This window comes from Carassius auratus, chromosome 8 (genome assembly GCF_003368295.1).
Source record: "Carassius auratus strain Wakin chromosome 8, ASM336829v1, whole genome shotgun sequence".
Lineage (NCBI taxonomy): Eukaryota > Metazoa > Chordata > Actinopteri > Cypriniformes > Cyprinidae > Carassius > Carassius auratus.
The window spans coordinates 3,932,555-3,960,356 of NC_039250.1; the positions used below are offsets into that span (position 1 = coordinate 3,932,555).

At 36.8% G+C, this 27,802-nt stretch overlaps 1 protein-coding gene across 1 annotated transcript; it reads right to left on the reverse strand.

The window, feature by feature from the left end:
• Positions 1–7,492: 7,492 nt before the first annotated feature.
• On the reverse strand, positions 7,493–26,138 carry LOC113107010 (ETS domain-containing protein Elk-1-like). The gene is made up of 9 exons (XM_026269128.1): positions 25,249–26,138; positions 21,643–21,851; positions 19,707–20,096; positions 19,364–19,519; positions 15,286–15,522; positions 15,002–15,131; positions 13,557–13,774; positions 12,878–12,979; positions 7,493–11,419 (listed from the first exon to the last, which is right to left on the reverse strand). Exons 1-9 carry the CDS (start codon positions 25,271–25,273, stop codon positions 11,321–11,323), a joined length of 1,566 nt encoding a protein of 521 aa, XP_026124913.1. The 5' UTR covers positions 25,274–26,138; the 3' UTR covers positions 7,493–11,320.
• Positions 26,139–27,802: the final 1,664 nt, after the last annotated feature.

The window sequence follows — 27,802 nt, forward strand, 5'->3', positions numbered from 1 at the left end:
TGAGATCGTAGGTGACTTTATGAGATGATGAAATAAAAGATTAAAATCACCAACCTTTGTATAACGAAAGTTTTGCAGGAGCCACCATTTATGTGTATCTACATTGAGCATTTTATTTTACACTAGATATTCCTCTGACTGCTTTTGGGAGAAAGGCCATGAAGACAGCTTGAAATACACAACAAAACCAAGGGTGACCAATAGCTTCACCCATAGGCTTTTACCAGTGGAAGATCATGTTTACAGTATCATTACATAACAATAAAAGTCATCTTTCATCTCCGTATATAAGAAATGATTGCTTGTAAAGCATATTAAAACATGTGATGTCATTGTTGAGTCATTATATTTGGTCATATATTGTATCATGTCTTCACTGAAGAGGGATTTAGCTCATAGTTTATTTTTAAAACAGCATGTCAGTATAATTACCTTTATAAACTATTAAATATGCTGATTTATTATATTATATTTCTTTTGAAATGGGTCTGAAATCATTCTGGATGAATCCATAGGTCAGCGTGTATTAGACCAGAACTGGGTTGAGAACAGATTTTGAAAAGATAATGATGAAAGATGTTGCTGATCTGATTGGCTCAGTTTCTGCATCTCTTCTCATGTATTAAAAAGAAATAAATAAAAGAAATCTGTGACCTTCCCTTGATCATTAAGGCCTTTGTTTGCTTTCTATTTATAATCAGCATGTTTTTCACACATTGCACATACTGTCATAAACTGTCAGTCTATGAAAGAAATTTCACAACACCAGCGAGAAGCTTCTGAATTTACATTTATGTTCTTTACAGCAGGTTTTTTTTTTTTTTTTTTTACCAAAGTGACATTTGTGTTTGTACCGGCAGCTTAATAGGGAGCCATGGATACAAATCGAGCCCTCAGACAAAACCTCAAAGTGCTAGGCAACCGAACACTTATTTATTTACAGGTTTGCTGTATTTCAGCACCACATACTTTGATACACAAAAGATATAAAAATACACTCTTGAAACCTCTACATCAAAGAAATCTTCCAGGTTCAATATATGGCACGTAAGATCTATCAGCAGTATCTGTAACAAGCTGTCGATTACCACAGAAAATCATTTGGACTTATTTCTCAGTTTGAAAAGTCAGAAAAAAAAGAGTAAGTCTATGAGGTAAGGCTTTCTTGAGAGTTTAAAGAAGAAACTTGCAGCTTTATTCAAACGTTTTTCATTATAAAAGTAATTGTTACTTGATCTATAATCATTCTCTGAGTGGTGGGAGAATTTTTATAGCTGTTAAAAAATAATTGACTGTGCACACAGTTTTTGATTGTTCACTTTTACAGACTTCAGCATGCAACTAAACGATTTTCAGTGTTAACCAGCAACATTTCACAGATGCAAAACAAACAGTGTAACCCATTTAGCAAAATTATTAGAATATTTTAAATCTCCCCCACATTTTTGAATGGGTTTTGTTTCACAATCCTCTCCAGGGTGCGGTTATCCCTACTGCTTGTACATTTTTTTCTACCACATTTTTTCCTTCCTTTCCCCTCTCTATTAATGTGCTTGGGCACAGAACTCTGTGAACAGCCAGCCTCTATATATATAATATATACAAATACACACACATACAGTAAATATTTTGAAAATATTTACATGTATTTGAAATTATTTATATTCTTACATTTTATATTATACATAAATATATTGAACATACAAAGATAATTTTTTTTAAAATATATATATGCATGTGCTTGTATTTATATATACATAATACATATACACATTATACACACATATATTATGTAAACAAAAACTTTTATTTTGAATGCAATTAATCGTGATTAATTGTTTGACAGCACTAATACAGTATATATATATATATATATATATATTTCCAAAATATACTTAAATGGGCAAAAAATTAAATTTTTGGTAAATATATATATATATATATATATATATATATATATTTTTTTTTTTTTTTTTTTTTGTATATTGTGTGGATTTTTTGTATGTTGCATACAATATTTTGTACATTTTATTTAGTTGTCGTTGCGATTTTTTTATAGTTGCAGTTTGATAATAATGACAGATTGCCCTATATGTTGTGTCATACAGAGCAGCCAAAGTATTAAATAAATGCTGTGCAGCCTATTTTAACTGTCATTATTGTCCTCTCAAATAGAAACCTGTGGCTATTTTACAGCTTTGCCATGCTCGATGAAAAACAATCACATCCTTTGAAATCTGGGATTAAGAGGGATTAAACAGGCAAACATTAATTCCCGCAGGGCTGGTCCATGGGACAGACAGAGGCCCGCTGACACACACATAGCCAAGTGAGCTTCCTTTGTAAACACCACGATCAAAAATAAGTCTGTCCTACACACGCTCAGTCATGAGGATTGTGCTGTGTTTCAGCCAAGTAACCTTTCAATGCTATTACTTTTCTTTATTGAACAGTGCAGCGCTTCAAGGCGGTGTTGTGTCGTGCGATCGTGCAGTGATACAGTCGGAGCAGATGTAGGGATGAAGTGCTGAATCATGAGGTGAGAGAAAGGATGAGGCAGTCTGTACAGCCACGCGTCTGACTCACAGTGAAAGCCACCGGGGGCCAGTGTGAACCGAGGGAGTCTGTTTTGTCATGACAGAACAAATCTAAATGTTCAAACATCTATTGTTAGACTCTTAATCTGATGTTCAGAAAATTACAGGCCATTTAATGAAAATAACAGACCTGCATGAGTGCTGTTTACATAGGATCCACTCACGTAAAATTCCCTAGGAAGCTTTGTACTGGTGAGTTTTGCACAGATAAACACCACTAATGTTTGTCTTTTATGCCCTAGCAACTCACAACACTATTAAATCTAAATAGCAACACACTAGAAACACTTTAGCATCATTTAACAACATCCTGTTAAAAAACTACAATACACTAGCATTGTGCTGGAAAGTTTTGTACAGACAAATTCTATTCATATTTGCCTTTTATGTCTAGCAACCAGTGAAAACACTATTGCAATTGCACAACAATACACTAGAAATTAACTAACATTGTGCAACTGCTCAAATGCCTTTATAACTGCAAAGTAACCCCCCACAACACACTACAATCATGCAACTGCTCAAAACACATTTGTAACTGTATTGCAATGCCCTGGCAAGCACCATGCTGGTGAGTATTGCACAGACCACTCACATTTCCTTTATGTAGAAACTACTCAGAACATCTTACCATCTGCATAGCAATGCCCTGGTAACCACCCAAAAAAAAACACTATTGTACAGGTTATTTTTATCATGGAAAAACACCACTCACATTTGCACTTTATGCCCTAGCAACCAGTCAGAACATCATATGGCAACCACATAGCAACACTCAAAACCTTGACGAACATCATATACGAGTAAGAATGTACAATTTGTATCTATCCTATACTCACGAAGCAAATAACCACAATAATAAAGTTAACAACCCAATAAAAACCTCCAGCGAGTCCAACACACATATTACATCTGTGCATATTAATATGATATTTTCAGCATCTCGTCTCATCTCGCAGTAGATTGAGTGCAGTTATTTATGTAAAGATGTTTGCTGCGTTTATGAGACCTCGCTGCAGTCATGGCTTCTAATGACTGTCATCGCGCCGCAGACTGCCTGTTCTCCCTGCCTCGTTAGGGCTCGACATTGACAAAATAGGTCATTGTAATTCAGTATATGCTAAAGGACACAGAAGTGCTGGAGCGAGGAGAACCGAGCCCATGAGAGAGAGAAACCAGGATCACTCTGCGTCACATTGGCTTTGAAAGGCATCTGAAGTCTGGCTTTGCACGATGACATGCATGCAAGCTTATATTCGTAGTGATTATGAATTTTTTCTTAAAGCAGCCTCATTTTCTTCCACTTTGCTCTCCACTCATTTTGTTATACAGAGGAAAAGGTCATTGTATAAGTAGCACAGAGAAATTCAGACACTAATTTACAAACCATGCTATCATCCGGTTTTCAGAGACCTGCTTGAAATGACAGGTTAATCATTACAGAATGAACGATTTCATCAGATTTTAAATTGATGTGGCGATTGGGTCATTTTCAAGAACTGGTGTCATTTCTGTCCTCGTCGTGACGGACTATGGTTATAATTAACAGGTTACTGAAATGATGTCATTTTGCAGTGCTAGACTGGTTTCCAGGGAGTTGCTAAGGTGCTCTGAGTGGTTTCTAATGAGATGTAAGATGCTATAGTGTTCTGAGTGGCTTCTTCGACATAAAAGACAAATATGGATGGTTTTTACCCATGCAAAACTCACTAGCACAATTCTAGTGTCTGGGTGTTTGCCAGGGTGTTACTATGTAGTTTTGTTGCTATAATGATTCTATAGTGTTTTGAGTTTTATATAAATTTTACATTATCTGACAATAATAAAAAGTTTTTTTTTTATTGAAATTATTGAATTATTGAAATGTGTTCATGCATAATCCCTCTTAGTTTCTGATCAACCCTGCCTCACTGTGACTTTGTTGACACGGTGTTTAAGGTTAGTTCACATGGTTTGAGTGAACAAATAAGCAGCTTACTTTAATATAATGTGGTGGTTCAGGACTGGGCTAACGTTAGAATATTAAAAGTCAGCTGGACCTGTTTGAAAACAGTCAATATATTTACATTTTCACTTAAGTTTCATTAGGAGGTGGAGATATTAGGCACTGCGTCTCATTTGGATACTGTTCGAACTCTAATATAAAACTGGGATGGAGGCAGTTTACAGTGTTTACAGCACTTGTACTTTGAGGCTGATATGGAAGAACATGTTTAAATAAAAAATTAAACAGTAATCATTTTTAAATGAAATGCTAGAAAAAGTCACAAATGGCACATAAGAACGACCCAATTATCAGATCTTCGTGTACATGTAGAAGGATAGTGAGCTGTGTTTGCAGCTTTGACTGCAGTTAGCTAAACATCAGCAGTTAACAAACCAAACAGAGGAGTCATGTATTCAGTCCCCGTATGCTTCCACCCTAGAGCACGTTCATTTAATCTACAGGATTATTGTTACTTGAGCTGTGGATCCATGTTGAACAGACATAAACTGAGTGCTTACAGGTGGTGGTGTAAACAGACTGTTAATTGGGAGTTAATGAGCCTTACTGAAGATCTTCATCAGTGGGACCTTGGGTGAGGTGCAATTAAAGCAAACCTGCAGCGTGAAGCTACTAAAGTCCATTCAGCGCAATAAAAATCAGCGACCCGATGCTAAGGTCTCTTATGTGCCATCTGCAGCTGCGCTCAAGGCACCAGGACAATAAAACAAGGCCTTATGCTCTCAAATATAATTTATTTTAGTCTCTGCTTTGTTATTTGAAATTCACAAAGAAGAAGAATTGGATTTTGGTCGGGCACTTTTATTTGACTACATCCCTATTGCATTTATGGTGTCTTGTAGAGGCAGTTTTATGAAATTCTATATGCTGCTAACTGAATACTAAATGCATGCAGGACACATTATAAAATAAATAAATAAATAAACAGTATGCAAACTTCACCAGCACAATGCTAATGTGTTATAGATGGTTGTTTCTAGTAGATCATACTGAATACACACTGCACAAAAAGAGGGAGAATTATGCTGTCATCCTGAACATAAACACAGTTCATGAACTAAAAGTTCTAACTTCCAAACTTTCTAAAACATGCTTAATCTACAGAAGGTTATTCCAGGTTCGCCTCGTCTGCATCTCTTCGCAGTATCAACAGTTCTCTCCTCTTCTGTCTCTCTGTAGCTCAGGGCGCAGACATCGTCAACACGTTAAAAGAAGCCTGATGCTTTCATCATTCTTTCTGTTTGCATTTCGGGAGAAATGAAAGTCAGTTTGAGGAGCATTGTGGGGTTTGGTTAATCAGCATGTTGTGTGGGGCTCCTACTGTGCCTGAGTCTTAGCCTGGCTTTAATTAATATCTATTCTCTCCTCCCCAAGGGTTGACGTCCCGGTGGAGGCATGACATACAAAACTGACTCCTTCAGGGATTTGGTTTTGGATTTTTTTTTTTTCACATTCCCCCACCAGGAAGAGGCATGTATTATTTCATCCAATTTTGAGGTTGAGGGGAAAAAAGAGGGATTATTTATAGATATTTTCATCTCTTCACTTGATCAGGTGCTGTTTCTTCAGACTGTTTTGATCATGCAATTATTTTTGTATCAAGCAACAAACATATAGCGATCTTTTCTCAATAATTCTGTACTTAAGGGCCCATATATATATATATATATTTAGGGGTGCACGATAAATATCGGCCGTTAATAAATGCTTTTATATTTAAATGCTATTATATAAATGCTTTATTAATGATAATGTCAGGTGATAACGAACGTGGATTTGTGCAGCTTGTCAGTTCAACAGCTCTGTGTAGAAACAGCTGCTCTATGTGAAATCACCCACCTGAGGCAGTTTACCGCTGATTAGAGAAACGGCTTTACTGAAGAGGTGCGCATTAATTATCTGCCGATATATATTGTGCACCCCTACTAATATATATATATATATATATATAGTACACACACACACACACACACACACAATACTGTGCAAAAGTCTTAGGTCACTAGTATTTTCACCAACAAAAAAAGGTTTTAAGTTCGTTATTTCTATGTTTTGCTGCAGTGTGTCAGTAGTAAATATCAGTTTATATTTCTCCAAGACCCTTCAAGAAACCTACAAAGCTACAGTACTGAGCAAAGTTTTAGGCACTTGTGTAAAAATGCTGTCAAAAATAATAATTAACTTTTATTAACTTAACTAAATTAAATCAACATTAGGTGTGACCACACTATGCGTTAAAAAAGCTTTTGTCCTAAATTCTCTTGCGTATTGTTTTTCAGGTAGCTCTGCAGGTAGGTTTCTTGAAGTGTCTTGGAGACATTGCCTCAGTTCTTCTGGATCGAGTCGGTCTCAGCTTGTTCTGTTTCTTCATGTTATTCCAGAACAGAATGGCGATGAGATCAGATCTCTGTGTGGAGCACTGACTGTTGTCTCACTGGATTATTGCAATTAATGGCAAAAATAATGTTTGGAAAGGTAAACTGATATTTACTACTGACACACTACACCAAAACGTAGAAATAACTGACTTAAAACCATTTTTGTTGGTGAAAATACTAGTGGCCTAAGACTTTTGCACAGTACTGTATATATATGCATTATTACTTAAATCTTTTTTCTGTATAATTGCAAACAATACATTGTAATAATTTTTCTGATTATTAGATATACAGTATAGAAAGAACGATAGATGATAAATAAAATAATAGATAGACCAAATGATAGGTAGAATAGAGTGATAATGTTACATAGAACAATAGATTGAACCGTGGAATGATGATAAATGGATACATAAAATGGTTGAATAATGATAGCACATATGATAGAACATTACACGGAATTAACAACAGATAAATGGATATATAGATGGATAGATAAAACGAATATATTATAAAACGTAAAGAACAAAATAGCCTTTTATTCATAACTTTCATATTAGTTCCGAGTCTCTTTTGTCTTTAGAAAACAAGATCTATCACATACACAAACAAAGTAGCATGTGCAGATGAAAAATAGTTTTGTCTCTTTCCAGTACATATAATATAGTATTTCGACAGTTTAGACAAAAATAAAAGCCTCTCCATCCCTTTATGAAATAAACTCCCAGAGAGTGATTCTCATCTGGGAAAGGGAGCTCAGGCCACAGAGATCTGCTTCCCAACAGTCCAAGAGTCCAACAGGACCATGTATTCGCTCTTCACACAAGTAGCAGACTTCTTTTTAAAAAACACAAATATATGCGTAGCACAAGATTTCCCAACACATTATTGAATATAGAATCATACAATACGTTAACAGTTCCCACATTACATTTCAAAGAGAAAAAACAAAGGTGAAGACTTATTACAGCATCTGACAACTGCAGATGTTCAAATTCAGTAACTTGAAAAGCAAAAGAGGCAGATGTCTTAACAGTTTTGAGCCACGCAAGTATCAACTCCAGTTTGGTGCTTGGATTTGTGACTTCATAAGCAGGTAACAAGAATTAAACAGGTTTTCTCAATGAGAAATATTGATATGATCGACTGTCCTACAATGGAAATTTGTACATGGTACGAAATCTATGCTGGTATTAGGAAATAATTTAGAGACTTCTCCACAAAAGGTGAAAAACCTTCTCAGCCAACATCTCTACGGTCCAATCAATTACTCAATTAATGGCTTTTTTTATGTAACATGTTTCTTCATTTGCATAAAGGTTTCAGTGACTACACATTACACATGCTGGTTACCAACAATCATTTACAATTTTTTTTGCACAATTAAAACTTGCACAAATACAATTTCTGCACAATTTTGGTTCTAATAAGAGAATAGAATGCAAATAAAAATTTCAGCTGGAGCTTTGCTTGTTATAAGGACAATAAATATTACTGATTAACATTACTCCGCATGAAGATTTTATTCTGGGATAATTTCAGATAAAAACAACAAAGTTTTTTTAGAAGGTATTAATATCAAAATAATTAGTCAGTGGACAAGCACATACCCAGAAATCCAACTTTAAGACCTATTTAATGTGGTATTATGATACCTAAACAGTCTTCACAGGTCCAGAGACGTGCAGCATTAGTTTCATTATCTGAAAGGGGGCAGCAATTTCATCAACATGACAAAGGCTCATTAATATTACAATATTTGACTTTAAAAAAAACTGTATTTTCTGTATTTTTAAAATAGAAATAGTTTTAAATTGATATGGCTCTCTATTTCTGTCTTTTAATCTTGTTGATTTGTAAACAAGTTGTCTGGGCATAAATGAAGTCAGCACTATGTAATAGTTCATTTCGGGGAACCGTGCACAGTATGCTGTCACTGTATTGATCAGTGCTGATGTACAGTAAAAGTAACAGCAGCAGCAGAGCAAGGGAAATAAGAGGAGTTTAGCTCAAAGACAGCTGTTAAAACGCATTCACAGCACATTACAGAGCATAGCCACACAGACGTTCAGAGGCACAAACAATCCCAGCGATCCAGACAAGCTTGAGAGGAAAGTGACAGGACGGCTGAAAGCAGTACTGCAGACTTACTACACCGCATTAAAGATCAAGAATGGGGTAAGTAGTACTCACAAATCACTTAATTTATCATCACAGTGAGTTATTTGATATTGCAGGCTTATTAATTTGCCCAACCCATGGTGTAAAACAAACACAAGTAACTCACCAATGAAAATATCAGGTCACTGAGCTTGGCGAGTAGTAATGTGAGGGGGCGACTCCCAAAATGCCCACCTGAACAGAACATTCAATGTGTCGACGTGTGGGCATCCATGACATCATCGGTACATATCAGAGCGACACCAAGAGCGGTGGTGAACATTGACTAATCTTCAAGTCTTTTCTAAAGCGCTTCATCTGAAAACAAACAGTCATTCACTGACAACAGAACAGTTACAAATCAGCCGCAAGGCGCACAAAATGCAGGAGAGAGGTGACACGCTTAAGCAATTGCAGCATGCTACGAGCAAATCCTCCCAAGTTCATTACAATTACGCAGATATCAAAGCAGAAAACTCTTTAAAACAACAAAGAGCACCAACTTAAAGAGACAAAATAATCTAAAGTGAAAGACATGGACGCCCAAATGTTCCTAAAATTGAAAATAAGGATGTTAATGTATATGCGAGTTAAGCAAACTCAGATCAAATGAAATGATAAAAACCACTATACAGAAAAGTCCGTATGCTGTGGCGACAGTTACTCTCCATAAACACTGACTACAGCTTTCTGTACACTGCTATATATAACCACCATGATTTCCCCACAGGAAACTTGAGCTTCACACGCAAACTACAAGCGCAAGAAGATATGCAAATAATCGTTGGCTTTGTTTGTCAGTTGCAACATATATGCTCGCCTGCTTTGACGCGTCGAGCTGTTGACAGCTTTGAGGTAACAACCGTGAGTGTGATTTTAACACATCAGACGAACATAGCATAAGAGGCAGGCTGCGCAAAACGACTAACAATATCAAAAGCAGCTGAAGCTACATACTTCCTGTTCTGCCATAAATTACTTTATATACAACGATTATTGAGTTTTACACTTCTAGCTGGCGAGTCAGATGTATCAGTTATATACAGTGTCAGAAGTGTGAGTGTTTTGGTTGCATGAAGGTTCTTATAGCCCTTTGATGCGGCAGAGTAAAAATAAAGACGAGAGCGAGAGAAAATGCAAAACTTAACAGAAAAAAAAATGACAGAGACGCTAAGATAGATTGTATATAAACAGCTGGTCTTTGGTCTCCTCTGGCGTTTTCTTTAGAAGAAAAAAGCATGAAACTGCAAAGATTCGCTGTGACACTTTTGAAACCTTTGCCTGCTTTGTCGATGCTGCCAGAGAAAGGGCTCCTTGATAGAATTACTAAAAAACTTCAACAAAAACAGGAGAGCAAGAACAAAAAAAATCAGTATTTCAAATCTTGGAATGGGTGCAATGTCTATTTACAAGAGGAAAGTTCTGAAAAAAAGGAATGATGTCATAGAAGAAAAAGATTGAAACATTCCAGACCCTGATATCGTTCAGAATCTCTTTGTATCTTTTCCACCCTGGTTCCACCTCTTCAAATCCTGGGAATGGCTGTGACATTCCTCTGGCATTTTCAATGCCACTTTAGCAAAAAGTGTCCATGGAAAAACACAAAATGTTTAAAACAACAGTGTGTCATATACTAAATATTATGTATTTGTGTCTATGTAATGCCAAAGAAAGAAATTAACTTGCAGATTTCAAATGCATGCCCCCCCCCCAGAAAGCTATACTCAGTCTGTGAATAAATGGCATTTCATGCCTTGATTCAATCAAAGGATAGCATGTCTGATCCATAACTCAATGGAATTGTGAGAAATCAAAAATGAAGTGAGATCTCCAAGTTCCAAATTCACATGAGCATTCGGGAATGTGCATCTCGCGATGCACCAAGAAACATCAGAAATAAATAAATAACCGTTGATGATCATATCAAAAGCAAAGGAAAAAACAAAAAATCAAATAGTTTCTGCAAATGCCACCAAGCACAAAATTGGGCTGCTCCGTCAACCAATTGTGAAGGACGGCTGAGAGCGCACTCCTCTTGCAGATTTGGAGCAGAGGCCTCGCCCAACTCACAGCAGAACCTGATATGGAGTGTCCCAACTTTCATTGGCCGTCCTCAGCATTTCATTGGCTGGATAGGTAGCCAATGGCTACGGCAGAAGATAAGGGAATTAAATAGCAAATTATGGTTTCTGTGGTCCAGGGGAGAGAACGACAGGTGTGGATAGGCCGTCCACACTCAGTGCTGGGATCTGGATCTGATTGCTTCCGTTGGCGGGGAACTGTAAGAATAACAGGAAGGTGTTAATTAGGACTTAAGCTATCCGTCTCCACAAAGCAATGTTATTTTAGTATCACTGCTTTACCGTGTTAGTTTTTGTAAATATTTTGAATGAGTTGATTTTAATTTTAGTTCAAGTTTGAGTAATTTTGCCATTTTTATTCAAATTTTTTCATAAACATTTCTATAGTTTTAGTTTTTAATTTATTTAGTTTCACTTTATTTAAGTACAGTACTTCTACTTAAACTAAAAAGTGAGAAATGTTGTTTTATTGTTTTATCGTAACGTTTAAAGTTTTTTTCAATATTTATTTTATTTCAGCTAATATGTTTTGCACTTCAAGTAATGGAAAGATATACATTTTGCACACAGACAATACCTTTGAGCCCTCGGAGTATAAATTAATGTGCAAATGAACAGCATGCATTTAAAATGGGACATTAAAGTTCTAAGAACCTGGAATACTCAGCTGGTACTGATACTTGACATGGATAACTTAATAAACTGGAAAGACCACTTTGCTATAATAAAAATATAAACTAGCCCAAGAAGAACATTTACCAAGACAGAAAGGAGGGAACTTGTGTAGGATTAGGTTTAAGGCACTTGTTCCTCTAAAAAAATAACAATATATTAATGTTCCAAACTCTGCACTTGTTGCTATTGTCCAGCAGAGGATGCTCACATGCTTTCCTGAGGAACAGTCCTACAACACAAAAGCCTTCTCAAAATGAAGCACAAAAAGACGTCTACTAAAGCAAGAAGCATAAGAGAACATTGTGAATTTACTGCAATGCAGAGTATTGAAATTATTAGTTAGTGAGCCTAATTGAAGATAATGGTTTTTTTGCACTAAAGCATTGCAGTATTAATGTGAAGGCACAATAACAGAATTCAAATGAGTGCTCACAAGTGTGGAAATAGCTGGATAACTTACTTAACATTTTTAAATGTGGCTGATCCATTCAGAATTTACCAAACCATTTATCATCCAAAAAATACTTTGTAATACACCAATTTCCTCTTTGAAGTCAGGAAATTGTATTTCAGAATATAAAATTATTACAAGACTATTTTATGATTAAAAAAAAAAAAACTCTTTCATGAGCTTCTTTCCAGTTGATTTCCTAATCTAGCTTTCTAATAAACATGCCACTGCATATGAATATGCTTGGTTCTGTGGAAAATCACGTTTCTCTGTTGCAAGTCTTTTTGGATAGAAGCACAATGTCTGCTAAATGCACAAATGTAAATAAGATATTGGTTACCATGGCAATCTTAAAAGTTGGGAAAAGGTGGAATATATAAAATGTATATGTTGTAATGTATTTGACGGTTATGAATGGTTTGGGAAGGGAGTAAATTCTCAGCCATGCAATGAGCCGAGGGAGTGTGAAGAGACAGATGGTGTGCTGCTGCCATGCTGTGGACGGAAACTGTGTGGACAGGAAGTCTCACCTGGAAGGAGAGCTTGGCAGGGCTGCGCGGAGCGATTGGACTGAGTGTGCTCCAGAAGTGTATGGTTGATGGCAGCGGACTTGGTGTCAACAGCACTGGAGTCTGAAAGAGAAAGAGAGAGAAAGAGTTGAAGAGGTTGTGCGTGTGCGTATGAACCATTTTACAAGGTCATTGTGTTGTATCTCTTTGTTCTTGGATATCTGGTAACACAAGCATTTATATCGCTCTGGCTTTGTTAAAAATCACATTGAGACTGTTTGAATAAAAGCTTGGTACATGTGAAGCATCCATTCATACCCCACAAACGCTATTGTTGCCTTAGACAAAAAACAAAAAAATACAGATATTTTTGATAATTATCAAAACTATGGCATAAACAGAGATTTAGCTCTTAAAAACACCCAAGCACGACTCCACTGAAGGACTGTGAGATAATACTGAAACTCATCCATTTAACAGTCATCTCTTTGTGCCATCTATGTGGTAAAAGAAAAAACATTGTGTTTAAATCAGGGCTGTCAACTGCTTAAAATAATTATCTTCTGAAATGAGTTCATGTGGGTTTCGTCTTAGAAATGCAATTGCAAGCAGCAATAAAAAATAAGCAATACAATTCCACAAAATAGTGAAAATAGCAAAACTTATATAATAAACCTTAATTCTGAACTGAATGGCTCACCAGGGCATGGGAGGTGATGACTGTGGGTGTTAAGGTGTTTGTGGCACTGCCAGAAGCCAGAAGGCTGTTCACCGCTGCATTGACCTTATCCAGCGAGAGTCCAGGGGGTAGCAGCGTAGACGAGGATGGCAGTTCCAGCACACGTGGCTTCTTTGATTTAGGAGGCTGGACTTCCTGCGTGCTTGCTGGGAGGGAGGCTGATGCAGTATTGGTGTCCTCTGAAAACAGTTTTGAATGAGAGGCTAAAATTGACAATTGATTTTTAAGCACTGCGGGTTTTGTTGACCTATAACCATGTCAAATAACTGCAAAGCATTGCTTGGAGTGGCTTATTGCTTTTATGAAAAGGTAGGATCAGCAATTTGATAAAAGACATTGTCATTTGATAATTAATTTATTATCAATAATCATAATAAATCTTCTACCAAGTAATATACACTTTGGGGGGGGCAGTAAAATTTTTTTTAGGAAATTAATACTTCTATTAGTGCTGGATAATATATCGAACGTTATGATCATGTGCATCTCGTCGGTAAAGCCGGCTCTGTGATTAGCAGTAATTCCCCATCACCTGCTTGGAGCGTCTTAACACACAGAGCCGTAGTTCACTGACAAGCTACGCTATATCGAGTTCATTTTCGTATTTCATAATCATCTTTAATAATGAACTCGCTATAGCGTAGCTTGTCAGCGAACTACGGCTCTGTGTGTTAACTGCTGCTCCTTTTCAAAGCATGTGATGGGGATTTACTGCTAATCACGGAACTGCTTTACTGACGAGATGCACATGATCATATTGTTTGATATATTGTCCAGCCCTATGTCAAAGGATGTCAGAGACAAGACTGTAGATCAGCACAAGGCTGGAAAGGGCTACAAGACCATCAGCAAGAAGCTTGGAGAGAAGGAAACAACCATTGGTGTGATTATTCAGAAATGGAAGAAATACAAAATAACCATCAATCGGCCTTGGTCTGGAGCTCACGTGACACTGAACACTGAAGTAATGGCTACTGGAAATTGAGCTGTGCCAGAAATAAATTACATTTGAAAATATACTCAAATAGAAATCAGTTATGTAGTAATATTTAATGATAATTTTACCGTATTTTTGGATTGAATAAATTCAGTCTTCAGAGCATAAAAATACTTTTTTCAAATATATATAAAAAAATCTTACTGATCCCAAAAGTTTGATAGGTATTGTAGTTAACTATCTTAACAGCAGGCTGTTTTTCATTGCCAGGCAACCAATATTCAAATGGAACTTAACTGATGTCGCTTTTATATATCTAGTTATAACGCTAATGAATAAGCTTCCCCTTATAGAAAGATTTGCTTGCAATTCATAAACAGTAAAACTAAAAATAAACTGCTACAAGCCTCACCAGCTCTTTTGAGTTCAACGTCTTTCTAATGCATCAATGACATGAATTTTGACTAACCGGGTAACTCAGGCTTTTCTTTCACCTCCCCTTCTCCAACAGGCTGCGCCACTGGCTCCACGGAGGGTGATGGAGCATCCACAGAGATTGGAGCATCTGTAACTCCAGAGACAGGCACTGTGGACACTGGCTGAGTATGGCAAATAAAAAAATAAAATAAATAAAAAGCTAAAAATAAATAAATAAAATGCTAAATTACTCCAGCATTTCATTGCAACCAAACATGTTCAATATTTTTTGGGATGATGTACAGTGAATGATTTCTAATTGACACATCTGCTCACCTCAACATCTGTTTTGTCATCCAAATCGACAATCTCCAGCAGGTCTTCTTCAGGCGTGAGGCTGGACTCTTTGGCCAGTCCAACAGGCAAAGGTTTTATGACCACAAATACAGGCTGAGAAGGGTTGACAACACATTCTCCATGAGCTAGAGGAATGAGCGAGGTCATAGAGCTGGGATCGGACAAGTAGATCTGGGGTGGGTCACCCAAATTCTGGCTCTTCTGTGCTTGAGTATTCTGTGGAATGAATTGAAAACAACATTTTATGCACACAATGGATTGCAAGATGTTTAGCCAATCTTTATGGTATTTTCCAGGAATTTGGGTGCATAAGCTTTTAAATCTGATGAACAATTTCCAGGAGGCTACAATAAGTGCTTCAATGAGTAAGGACTAGATTGTAACTCATTTTCTTCCATAGTGTTAAACATTTTTAAGTGCAACTAAAAATTTTGTGCTTTATTTTGTTAATTGGGAAAAGGGATTACTTGACTGTGACGCAATTTCTGACAATGGAGATGTGAATATAACTTGAATGACTGCCATTCAGTGCAATTTCATTAACAAAAACAATGAAGAAAATTATAAATTGACATCCTTTTTCTTTGCAACATTGTTGCAGGCCTCAGTGCTGACCGTAATAAACTGAAACATGAATTTCAACTATAATGTTTGTGATTGTGGTTGCTGAATAAATGCACCTTTGCCACTGTTATTGTTTTAATTGAAATAAATTCATATAATTAATATTAAGAATTTCACTGTTTTTGAGTTTTACCAGTTTTAACTGTATGCCAGTTATAATGTAAAGAGTGTGATCATTTAAATTACAATTTAATAAATTTACATGATGCCAAATAAACCATGTGTATGAGCTGACTTTCTATTTATTTGTATTTATGGGTGAAAGTGCAATAATTCTGATTTATACTATGGGGCAGTTGAATGCTTGAATCTGATTGGCTGATGAATGTTCTGAGTTGTGCAATTATTTTCTGGGAAATGCACGGCAAACATAGTTCCAGGCAGCTCTCTTGACCACATTACAGTTCCAGCTGTTTAGAGATGCAAAGAGGTAGCCTAATTCACACAAGCTCTCTTTTTTTTTCTCTCTCTCTCTCTCTCTCTCTCTCTCTCTCTCTTTCTGCGTCTCTGTCTCTCTCGCTCGCTTTCGAATATCTTTATTAATATCTGCATTAGAATGCTATCAATGGTTCAAGCCTCCTTTACTAGGTTTAAAATTACATTTTGGAACTAGCAAAAAGAGGCATTGGATAAGATGCAGAAGAAATAATCCTACTCACAATAGAGATGGACAAAAACCAGACGATTCCCTTTAAATATTTCATCTGCTCGACGTCGAGGTGTGGTAACCGTAGTTTAAGCGGGAATAATTGACTCCGGGCCATTGAAGACAATTTAGCTTAATGCAAGAAATCTTACACGATTCCCAAACGTTGTTGACACCATCATCTGGGCTAAAATCAGGTTGGTCTGAATACCATTTTTGAGCTTCGAACGTAATCCACTAACGAATATTCAAAGCTTCGGAGGGAGGGGCTGAACATATGTGATGCGATATACGAAAACCCAACACATGGTGAAATCGATACCATATGAAAGCTGAGTTCCTTTTTTCCACAGCTTGAACGTTACATAAGTTATGGCTATCTGAAGTCGGCTGATAGCTATGATTTTCATGAATCTAATATTGAGAAAATGTCTTTAAAGTGATACAGGTTTCACTTTCACTTCTACTTAACGTTCGCTATTCTGCATCATTACACAAAAATACTAACGTTACCCTGAAGAGGACAGTTTTCCATTGTTTATCATGATGGGCATAGTCTCTGATAGCACAAATAGTGTACGTTGTAGTTAGAAACCTGTGCATATAACAGACTCTCATCGGACTCTTCCTCTTTGGTAACATCATCATCCAATCCATTATCTCTGGATGTGAAACTAGTCCATTATAACATCTTTTAGGGCACTTTCATCACCACGATTGAGCAGACAGAGAGAAACAAGATCATCTACAGTGAGCAGCTTCAGACTGTGTTGTTTTCTTGTGCTCCACGATCTCACGATATTAAAATAAATAAATAATTCCCCCGCCACTTTTTACTTGTATTTCGGGAGAGATTGACGAGTTCACCTTCTGTAAATCTGACTGACAGCAACTCTGAACTGCACCGCAAACAAAAATGAAAGTGAAAGTTACGTGACATTCAGCCAAGTATGGTGACCCATGCACAGAATTCGTGCTGTGCATTTAACCCATCCAAAGTGCACACACACAGAGCAGTGAACACACACTGTGAACACACACCCGGAGCAGTGGGCAGCCATCTATGGTGCGGTGCCCGGAGAGCAGTTGGGGGTTCGATTCCTTGCTCAAGGGCACCCAAGTCGTGGTATTGCCGGTCCGAGATTCAAACCCACAACCCTATGGTTAGAAGTTAAACTCTCTAACCACTAGGCCACGACTTCCCTAGTGGTGGCACCCATCTCACATTACAGATTATGATCAAGATCATTTAGAAAGATTTTTAAACGACAAAACACACTCATTTACACATATTTATGAATCAGAATATCAGATTGTTCATGAAATGGTATGCTAGTTTGTGAATATTTTAAATAAAAAAAGGAAAAAATAAATAAAAGCGATCCATCTTTCATACAGTGTTATTGTAGACGCAGTGTGTCACGTGACAAGCCTGACGCGTCGCCATGGAAACAGTAAGGGGAACGTTCTAAAATAATGGTCGTCTTAAAAAAACTCACTCTGGGGGGACCACTAGAATATTTTAAACTCACCATATCAGTTAGAAATTATTATTACTTACCTATAAGGCCCATAATGGTTTAGCTCCTGCATACCTAACTAGCCTCATACTAGCCACGCTACAACCCATCACGCTCCCGAAGGTCACAAAACGCTGGACTTTTGGTAGTTCCTAGGATAGCAAAGTCCACTAAAGGAGGTAGAGCTTTTTCAAATTTGGCTCCCAAACTCTGGAATAGCCTTCCTGATCATGTTTGGGGTTCAGACACACTCTCTCTGTTTAAATCTAGATTAAAAACACATCTTTCAACAAGCATTCAAATAATGCATCTTATAATCTGTGACTGCAGTTGTATCTGATCAAATGCGCATTATTATTCTTTAGCCTGGGTTAAACTAATAAATTTAGCTTGGTTGGAACAGCAGCTACGCTAATCATGTCTCTATTTGTTTCTCAGTTTTGCCACAGCATTTACATCAACACTGATAAGCTACTACTGAATATTGTAGCAAATACATTTTTTGTAAAGTTGCTTTGCAATGATTTGTATTGTAAAACATGCTATACAAATAAACTTGAAAAGAATTGAATTCAATTGATATGGACGATGATCAGATATTTATGTTTTTGGGATTCCTTTTTTAACTGATATTTCAAAGGTCAAAAAAAAAAAAAAAGAAAACTTGACGTGAAAAAAACAAACAAACAAAAAAACAAAAGGTGATGACGTGCATAATATCAATAATTGCAAATGTTTCCTCCACAGACCAAACTGTCTCAGACATTTTTTTTCTTTTTACATTGAATGTAGCGTAGCTGTTTAATTGGCTGTTTGATCAAATAGTGTGCTTCCGCTTAGTCAGCTATGAAAAACTGTTAGCCAGGCAACAGAGTGGCGACATCACGCACAAGAACTCTAACAGTACAGCTAAGCATGGTTGTCTAACTTTGCCAAGAATTCTGGGCCGAGAACGGTTTGTAATCATGTCATACCAGCCACGCCAGGCTCACGTGGAAATACAACTGTAACCATACCTGAAAGTCATTAGAACCAATTGGCCCGATAGTGTAAAAGCGGCTATATTCAAGCACGGATGAAGATCGTTATGCAGTGGTTGTTAGATGTAAAAAATAAAATAAAAATAAAGATTATTCGAATCTCAAATTTAACAAATGTAATGCCAACCAACCAAAAGAATATTCGAACATTCTGATCCAGCCCTAGCTAAAATGGCACAGCTTTAAGCATTTAAAGTCTGAATGAGTGCTAAAGAGCAAATCTATACCATGGTTGCAGTGACAGATCCAGAGGGCGTCTGTGGGCTGAGGGCAGGTGTAGCACATGGGGAGGGGTGGGTCACTATCACATGCAAATTGCTGCTCTCCATAGTCGACTGCACCTGAGCAGTTCCCTGCTGTGCTTCTGTCTGACACATTTGCATCTGCAACATATACATAATACATAATCAATGTGAATCAAATACCTTACACACAATGCGTTTAACAAGGTTTGGCAGGTTTTAGCCTGATGATAACTCACTTAATGTCACATATCATATGAGAGGATTTATTGCAGAATTAAAAACATCAGCTCTAAATCAAAAACATGAAATCCAGAAAGAAGCTGACCTCGTGCACTGTGCGGTCCAGATGAGCAGGTTTGGGGCTGTTGTCACTCAGGACATGCTCCGTTTTGATGAATTTGGATGCAGTTTTGCAGGGCGTCTGTAGGGATTGAATAGTGAAAGTGGAGTAGAGACCAGACTTCATGTAATCGTTTCGGGAGCTGCGTTGCACTGAGCTAGGGGAGGAGCGCTGAACCTGCAGGCTCTTGGAGAGACATGGGTTGGTGGTGTTAGCACCTGTGTTAGATTTACTCTGAATGGACAGCTCCAATTTCTCCCCTGTAGTGGCCCTCTGGGAATCCTCAGGTCCTTTCAGTCCATCAGCAGAGTTGGGGTCCGGAAAGGTCACAAACTTATAGACAAACTTCTGGCCGCTAACTTTCTTAATAATATTCTGTGGAAGTATGAAAGCTTGTTGAAAAGCTATAATAATAACAAAAATAATATGCACATGCTCACTAAATCATGCTCCCATCTTAGGTTTTACTATCCTTTTCATAGCAGTTAGACAGTAAAAATGCCAGAATTATTCATATTTATTAATGGTTAATATTTATGAATTTATTAATACTAGTGATGGACCAAAATATTGTCCAGGCTCATTAACTGGTTAACATCAATTGAGTCATTCTGAGTAAATAATGTTTCATTCAATATCACTGAATTGTATTACTGTACATCAGTTTTATACACTAGTGTTCAAACTTTTGGGGTTGGTAAGATTTCTTCATTTATTTCAAAGACGTCTCATACTCACTAGGGCTGTATTGTGAAAAACATATATATATATATATATATATATATATATATATATATATATATATATATATATATAATTTTAAATTTTTTTATTATGTAATTTATTCCTGTAATACAAAGCTGAATTTTCAGCAGACATTACTCCAGTCTTCAGTGTCACATGATCCTTATTCTAACTGTGCGTTTACACTGCCACCGGCGAGAGTGTCAAAATTCTGCCCTGCCAAAAATGCTGTAGAAAGATTCGTGGACATTCTGACGATCGAATGCTTGGTCTTGTATTCAGATGAGCCGCAAAGGGAACAAGTATGTTGATCTTGTCTGACAACAAGTAACGTAAGGGGATAAGTTAACCTCATTAAATATTTTTAATGTGAAAGTAGGAAATTGATCGATGGAATGAACTTAATTATAGTTACATTTCTGCTAATGAAATAAACCAATAAAAGCCATTTGTGTGGTGTGTTTTTGTGTTAAGTGCTAAGTCTAATTTCAACATGCAGTTTATAGGAGACGTTTACTAGTTTATAAGAGATGTTTACTAGCCTTGGTCTTAATTTGTGCAAAGCCAACATAACATTCCGTCCTGGTTGAAGTGTAGTCTAAATGCATTTGGTCAAATTTTGAGAAAATTAATTCCATTCCCACTGAAAAACAAGTGTTCTAGCGTGAGAATGCTTGGGAACTAATGTGGTCGGAACCAAAGTTTATAGAAATGCGTTCCCTGGAATCCTCTCAAGCGGAGGACTTCTACATTCCAATTGGTTGCTACTCAACCACATCATAGCTCATTACCATAAAGTTGACCTGACTTCAACTCTCCCGGACGCCCACAATCGCCAGCGGCTTCCGGCCACTTTGACGATCACTTTGAAACATTTTGTGTTATTTTCAATGTTACATACAGTTGTGCTGCTAAATACTTTTGTGGAAATTTGTGATACATTTATTCAAGATTCTGTGATAAATAGAAAGTTCAAAAGAACAGCATTTATTTGAAATAGAAACATTTTGTAACATAACAAATGTCTTTACTGTAACTTTTGCATCTGTGAAGAATAAAAGTAATAATTTATTTTTAAAAAATCTTACAGACCCCAACCTTTTAAACAGTAATGTATATATAAAATAAACCGATTAAGTCTGTGATTCACATCATTCATAGTTACTCCTGCAAATACCTTGTCATAGTAGTAACGAAGTGCCCTGCTAAGTTTATCATAGTTCATGTTGGTTTTGTTCTTGCGCAGCCCCCAGAGTCTGGCCACCTCCTCGGCATCCAGCAGTTTGAACTCCCCATCCCCAGATGTCCAAGAGATCAAGTGCTTCTGACTCTGATCATCTAGCAGGTGTAGCAGGAACTGCCACAATGTAATGGACGGATCCATTGCTACAAGGCACAAAAACAGATTATGATAAATGGGCAGTGTCTGTTTCCTACTGGTGCATAGTATCATGTGTTAGAATTGAAAAACCTCAAGTTAGTACTAAATAAACAAAACAACCTGCAATTACTAATGCTTTCACTGAAATACACACCAAAATACAGTATCTTTCAGTTGTGATAAGGCCTGCTTGTAAATTATATTTCCCCATTAAGCCATAAGTGCTGTGAAAACAACAGATATTGGTTTTACTAGCTATGTAAAAAAAAAATAATAATGCATCAAACATACTACATTGTCATGAGAAGTATGTTCTGTAACTGAAGCCATGTTAGAAAAAAAAACAGCCTTTATGGGATTAACTGAATCCTACATTCAATGAAATCAAATTCACATCCTCGGTAGTAATTTAAATCCTCTTCTTTACGGTTGGATTGGAGGAGCATAAATGGAGAGGGAACATTAGCCTATATCTGCAGTGAAATCAAGGAAAAACATGCCAGAATTAATACTGCTACCATCAGCAAAGGATGTGTATCACAAGTTCAGGAAGAACATGTTGAAAATGCAAATTAACCCCATTAAAATCCCCCCCTCCCATTTACGTAACTCATAAGCAACACCTTAGAAACGATCACCATGGTAAAAGCATTTAAGCAACAGTTTCTAAGGAATAAAAGAGACCCTGCCACCCTTTAAGCACACTGAACCAAATTAATCGCAGTGAATTGCTGATGACAATGAAAGGAACACGTTTCCATTTTAACCTAGCACATAAAATCTCATTAATTAATTCTGTCATTAAATCAAGCTGCAAGTGATTGAGTGAGTGCATTCATTAGCAGTAAAATGGCTTTAATAAATGGTATCATTCTAGGACTGAAACACCAGAAGAATATCCTGTGGACAGCTTGTACAGCTACACACACACACACACACACACACACAGAGGCAAACAGGGAGTTTTTCAAAAACGTGGTTAAGGATTTAAATGTCATATATTATCTACACTACTCATCAAATCAACATCTCACTGCGAGACCCTAAGACTGCTGAAATTACTCATTTCTATACAGGTTGACCCCCCCAAAAAAAGAAGTTCTGAAGACATCTCTGTAACACTTTCCATTACTCTTCCTACTAGATATACATACAGTAATTATGCATTGAGAATGTGTAGACTATTAGCAACTGACATTTTCTACAAAAAAATTTAAATCACAGCTGGAAAATCTTTTGACCAATAACAGCGAAAGAAGAATAACTCTCACTGTTATTCATAAACAAAATATATTACATTTGAGAGATTTCTGAATATGCACATTTTTAAGCAATAAATCAAAGTATTAATTAAAAATGAATAAAAAAGCCTAGTAATAAACATATAATAAAATATAACAATTAAAAGTGCTTGTGTAACTACACTGTAAATTGAATACAAAAATGTGATCAAATGTAATTTTCTATAGATGAACGATAATATAAGGACATACTGGTTATCTGTCAAAATTAATGACTGTTTTCCTGAATTGTATTGATCAATATTTGATATTTTAGACATCACATTTCTTTAGTCCGATAATTCTAACTTTTAATAGCCTTTATATATACCTTCTTATACATGTCTTATCTCTGTTAAAGCAACCTATCTGAATAGCTTTCATCAACTATTCAGTTCAAAATAAATCTTGTACATTATAACATTCCGGTGTCTAAATTCACTTAATCAATCAATTAACTTTAAGTACAGACAGAGTTACATAAAAAAGGACAAATAATGGATTAGAAAATACTAGATTTTTCCACATCAGCCTGAATGTGATTATAGGTGTTTCCCTCAATAAACAGCCATTGAAAAAAATAAAGCCAATTGTGTGAAACAATGACTAGCACCCCCTTTATAATGTAGTTTTATAATAAATTGTGCCTTTTTTTTTTTAATGAACTGAACAGTTAAGGCCAGCAAAACAAACAGCCTGATTTTCCCAATAGCACAACAACACATCAAAGCTTTTATGAATAACAAATACTTCAATGGTGATTAATCAGAAGAAAAAAATTATAATAATCTGGCATCAGAAGATACTGGTAAAAGTAACCAAAGGGTCACGGTATTAAGATAAATATGTTATAGTGAAGCCAGAACCAAAGAATCAGATGCACATTTGTCTTATTTACATGTTTATTATTCCCAAATTTTCCTCGCAGTGTTACATTCTAGCTAAAGAGCTCCAGTATGACTAATCAAGGGACTAACACTGCACAGCTTGCCTTGGTCTAATGCCTCATAAATCAGCCTGTACATCTGAGAAAAGCAAACAAAGATAGGCACTGAACAACACAGATCTGTTTTTCCCCATCAGACCTTATTGCCTTAAGACTGTTCAGGGACCTCAATGCTCAATAGTCAATTATCTTGAGTTCTCAGACTGCATGATGACTTATAGCCAATGAATGAATAGGGATCCCAAAGGAGGAGAGAGCCAGACAGGACTGTGATGTGAGCAGAATGAATCCAGAGCTAAATTACCAAACAAATCCTTAAAAGACACACATACACGGATTAAGTGGGGCTCACAACAGTTCCTGGTGTGTCATCAAGGTGTCGACATGGTCTCTTTGGGTTTACATGAGGTCTGCTGGTTAATATCAGATGACATTGGTTTCATTTACACAAACACAGTAAAGAAATGCTGACATATGCATTGCACAATCACAAACAAATCAAACAAGTTCTTATGCATTTGATTTCAGGTTTTCAGAGTAATTATAAAGGGCTTGTTGTACATTACATACCAAAGGGAGCGAATGATAATAATAATAAATTAAAATAATGAATAATAATTGTTTAATTTAAAAACCACCCTTCCAGATACAAGAACAAACAAGAACCCTTGCAAACTAACGTTAGCTTGTTTGACAGCTCAAAATCTAAATATTCAATGCACAATAAAACAACCAAATGTAAATGTTAAAATTACACTTGATGATGGCTGATTAACGTTAGTTCAGAAATAACCAGGGGGCAAACAAGTCTGCCAAACACTATTTGATTCATAAACAGCAGCATGTAGACACACTACCAGACATTTGGCTTGCAAAACATTTACTAGAACACAGTTGAAGTGCATCAGGCTTCAAACAGGTATGTTAACCCACCCTGATCAAAATAAGGTGTCAATTCCACTCATTTCTACTGTCACACAATACCTTTTGAACAATCATATTGATTTGAACACAACATTCTCACTCACACCAGGATTAGGCACATTGTACGAATAAATTGTGGATAAAACAGAGCGAGTTGTGAATGTATTTAGTATTGTTTAACAAACGAGCACTTTATTAAACTCTAATGCAATCACTCCTCCATGTCCAACCTAGAAGTGTAATAAAACTTACCGCTGATCAGCGGGTTCGACTCCATCTCTCCCAAATAAATGTGTTTATGGGCAGTTTTATTCTTTGGAGATTAATTCACGTCCATAACTGTGCTTGCTGGGTGTCAAAAGTCGGTGGTTTAGTTGCGTTTGGTTGTTATGTAACACATGCACCTCTCCCTCCATGTTAGTTGACATTAGCAGCTAAGTCGCTAGCTCGCGTTAGCTCAGGCTGCCTGTGCGTAACGTTACACCGTTCCTGTCAGACGAACTGAAGACTTCTTCAAACGTCAAAATACTCCAGTAAAATCGACCAGGGCCGCTTTTAAACGGTGGAATGTCACGCTCTGCCTATAAAAACAATACGGTAACAGTAAGAAGGGGTTAATTCCGGCGTGGTGGACGGTGAGGAATGTCAAATAAACCGAAACCCCGACCAGGTCCATCCACTTCGGCGCGAAGCGCGCGAGCTTCCCTCCTTCAGCGCGCGGTGTCCAAGCAACGGACTGGCTGCACTGTCAGTTTAAAGAGCTCAAAATAACGGGGAGGTAAAAGACAGAGTGCTCCCTTCGGAAGTTTTTTTTTTCTAACAACAACAACCTCTGCTTGGCTTTCCCCTTTTGCTTCCTGTTTCCACGAGCGCCTCGACTACTTGTTTCTTTTTTTTCACCTCTCTTTGGTCCACGAGTCCCCTGTGCGGTCGTGACGTCACCGCACAGGCATGACGTGGGTCGGCTGAAGAGCAAAATGAATGAAAGAGAGCAAAACTTTTGTGTGTTGCCGTCTTCTAGTGAAGAGACCTTGGTGATATTTTATTCAGCAGCAAGGTCGAGTGAAAATCCTTACGCAGAAAAAAAAATACATACGAGCTTGAATAATTTTGCGTAAATTCTCCCACACACATTGACAAGCGCGACCCACAGGTTGTTGCTGCTGCAGGACTGCGCTGAAATGTTGCTTGCACTCATGTAACACAATGCAGGGGATTTCCAGGGGGCCACAAGAGAGTGCTAGGGGGTCCGTGGAAATGTTTAGAAAAAAAAACCTGTACAAATGGTAAAAATCTATGATAAAAATTATATAAATAATTATTTACTTTTAATAAATCAAAAATAAATATTAAAATATATATTAATTAGATTTGAGTAAGTGAGCGAATAAATATAAAACGAATACATCTAACTGTAAGCATTAAAAAAAATATTTAATGCAACATAAAAGAAACAAAGTATTTTCCAAATATATTTACAGATATTATAATATATATATTTTCCCCCACAGTATACATTGGAACTTTACACAGAAAACATACAGCTAAATTTAAAGGGTCATGATGTTTTTTAAAAGATCATTATTTTGTGTATCTGGTGTAACAGAACGTGTTGATATGCTTTAATGTTAAAAAAAAAAAAGTCAAATTCTGTACATATTAGTAGGTCCTCTATGCCCCGCCTCTCAAATGTGTTGTTTTCTACAAAGTCCCTCCTTCTGACAAGCGCAGTCTGCTCTGATTGGCCAACTGACCCAGTGCATTGTGACTGGCCGATTACTGCAAGCACTAGTCGTAAATGAAACGCCCCTTTCCATAATCGCAAGCTTCATCTTCTAAAATAAATGTAAAGACAGTTAATAATGTCCTTAGTTTTACCATCATTTCAAGCCTGAAAGAGTAATAGTCGCGTGACAGACACATGCTCATGATGCTCGTATGCGTTTGCAGTACACAAGCCAAGGATGGTTAAGACAGCTGACTCCAGTGTGACCCTCTCTCTCTCACACACACACACACACACACATGCAAAACTCCGCATTTGAACAGTCAATAGCAAATACTTAAACTAATAAACAAAACATACAGTAGATGATTCAGAAGCGGCATCATTGTTGTAGCAAAGTCAGAATTACCTCCTCTCCTAGGTTCATGAAACGGTCATCCATCAAAATGCGTTGTTGTTCTGTTTTAAGTAATCTTAAAGATTCCTGCATGCATCTACTTTTGGAAGGCCAAATAAAGTGTTTTTGCTTTCACCTAGAAACACATAGCATCTCCCTGACATGACTGCTTCAACGCTAACTGTGTTACTGAAACCACGTCTTCTTTCTTTGCGTGAACATTTGGGCAGCATTACGCAAATATTTCCACATAGTGACACGTGTTTGAATGAGCCATTTTGGGGGGCGTGGCAGTTTTAACTTTGATAAAGTATATCTCTTTTGGTTTGAGACTTTAGTCTTTGCAGATTTACAGATCTTCTTTATGCACCAAAAACGTGTCACAGTCCAAAGAGAAAGGAAAATTGAAATGGCCTCATATGACCCCTTTAAATTTTAATCACTGAAAACTTCTGACTTAGTATAAATCAAAATAATGTCAAGCATACATACTGCATAGGTAAAACAATAATACAGCAAGCATAAATCATCTTTTATTTGATGCGCTGGAAATCATATGTACAAAAAAGTTCCATCTAAATCCTGAATTATATATCATTTCAAAACGTAAAATCTATAATTCCACAGCCAGTGCTGACAATGTCACATTATAATGATTGTATAGTGTGACATTGTGCCCAAAT

Bases quoted from the DNA above. Each gene is read 5' to 3' on its own strand.
- LOC113107010 (XM_026269128.1), bottom strand. From the start codon at position 25,273: ATGGAGTCGAACCCGCTGATCAGCG. The intron at 15,523-19,363 runs GTATAGATTTGC...TTCATTCCACAG, and splicing joins GATCTGTCACTGCAACCATG to AATACTCAAGCACAGAAGAG. The intron at 11,420-12,877 runs GTGAGACTTCCT...TTATTCTTACAG, and splicing joins CTGCCAAGCTCTCCTTCCAG to TTCCCCGCCAACGGAAGCAA.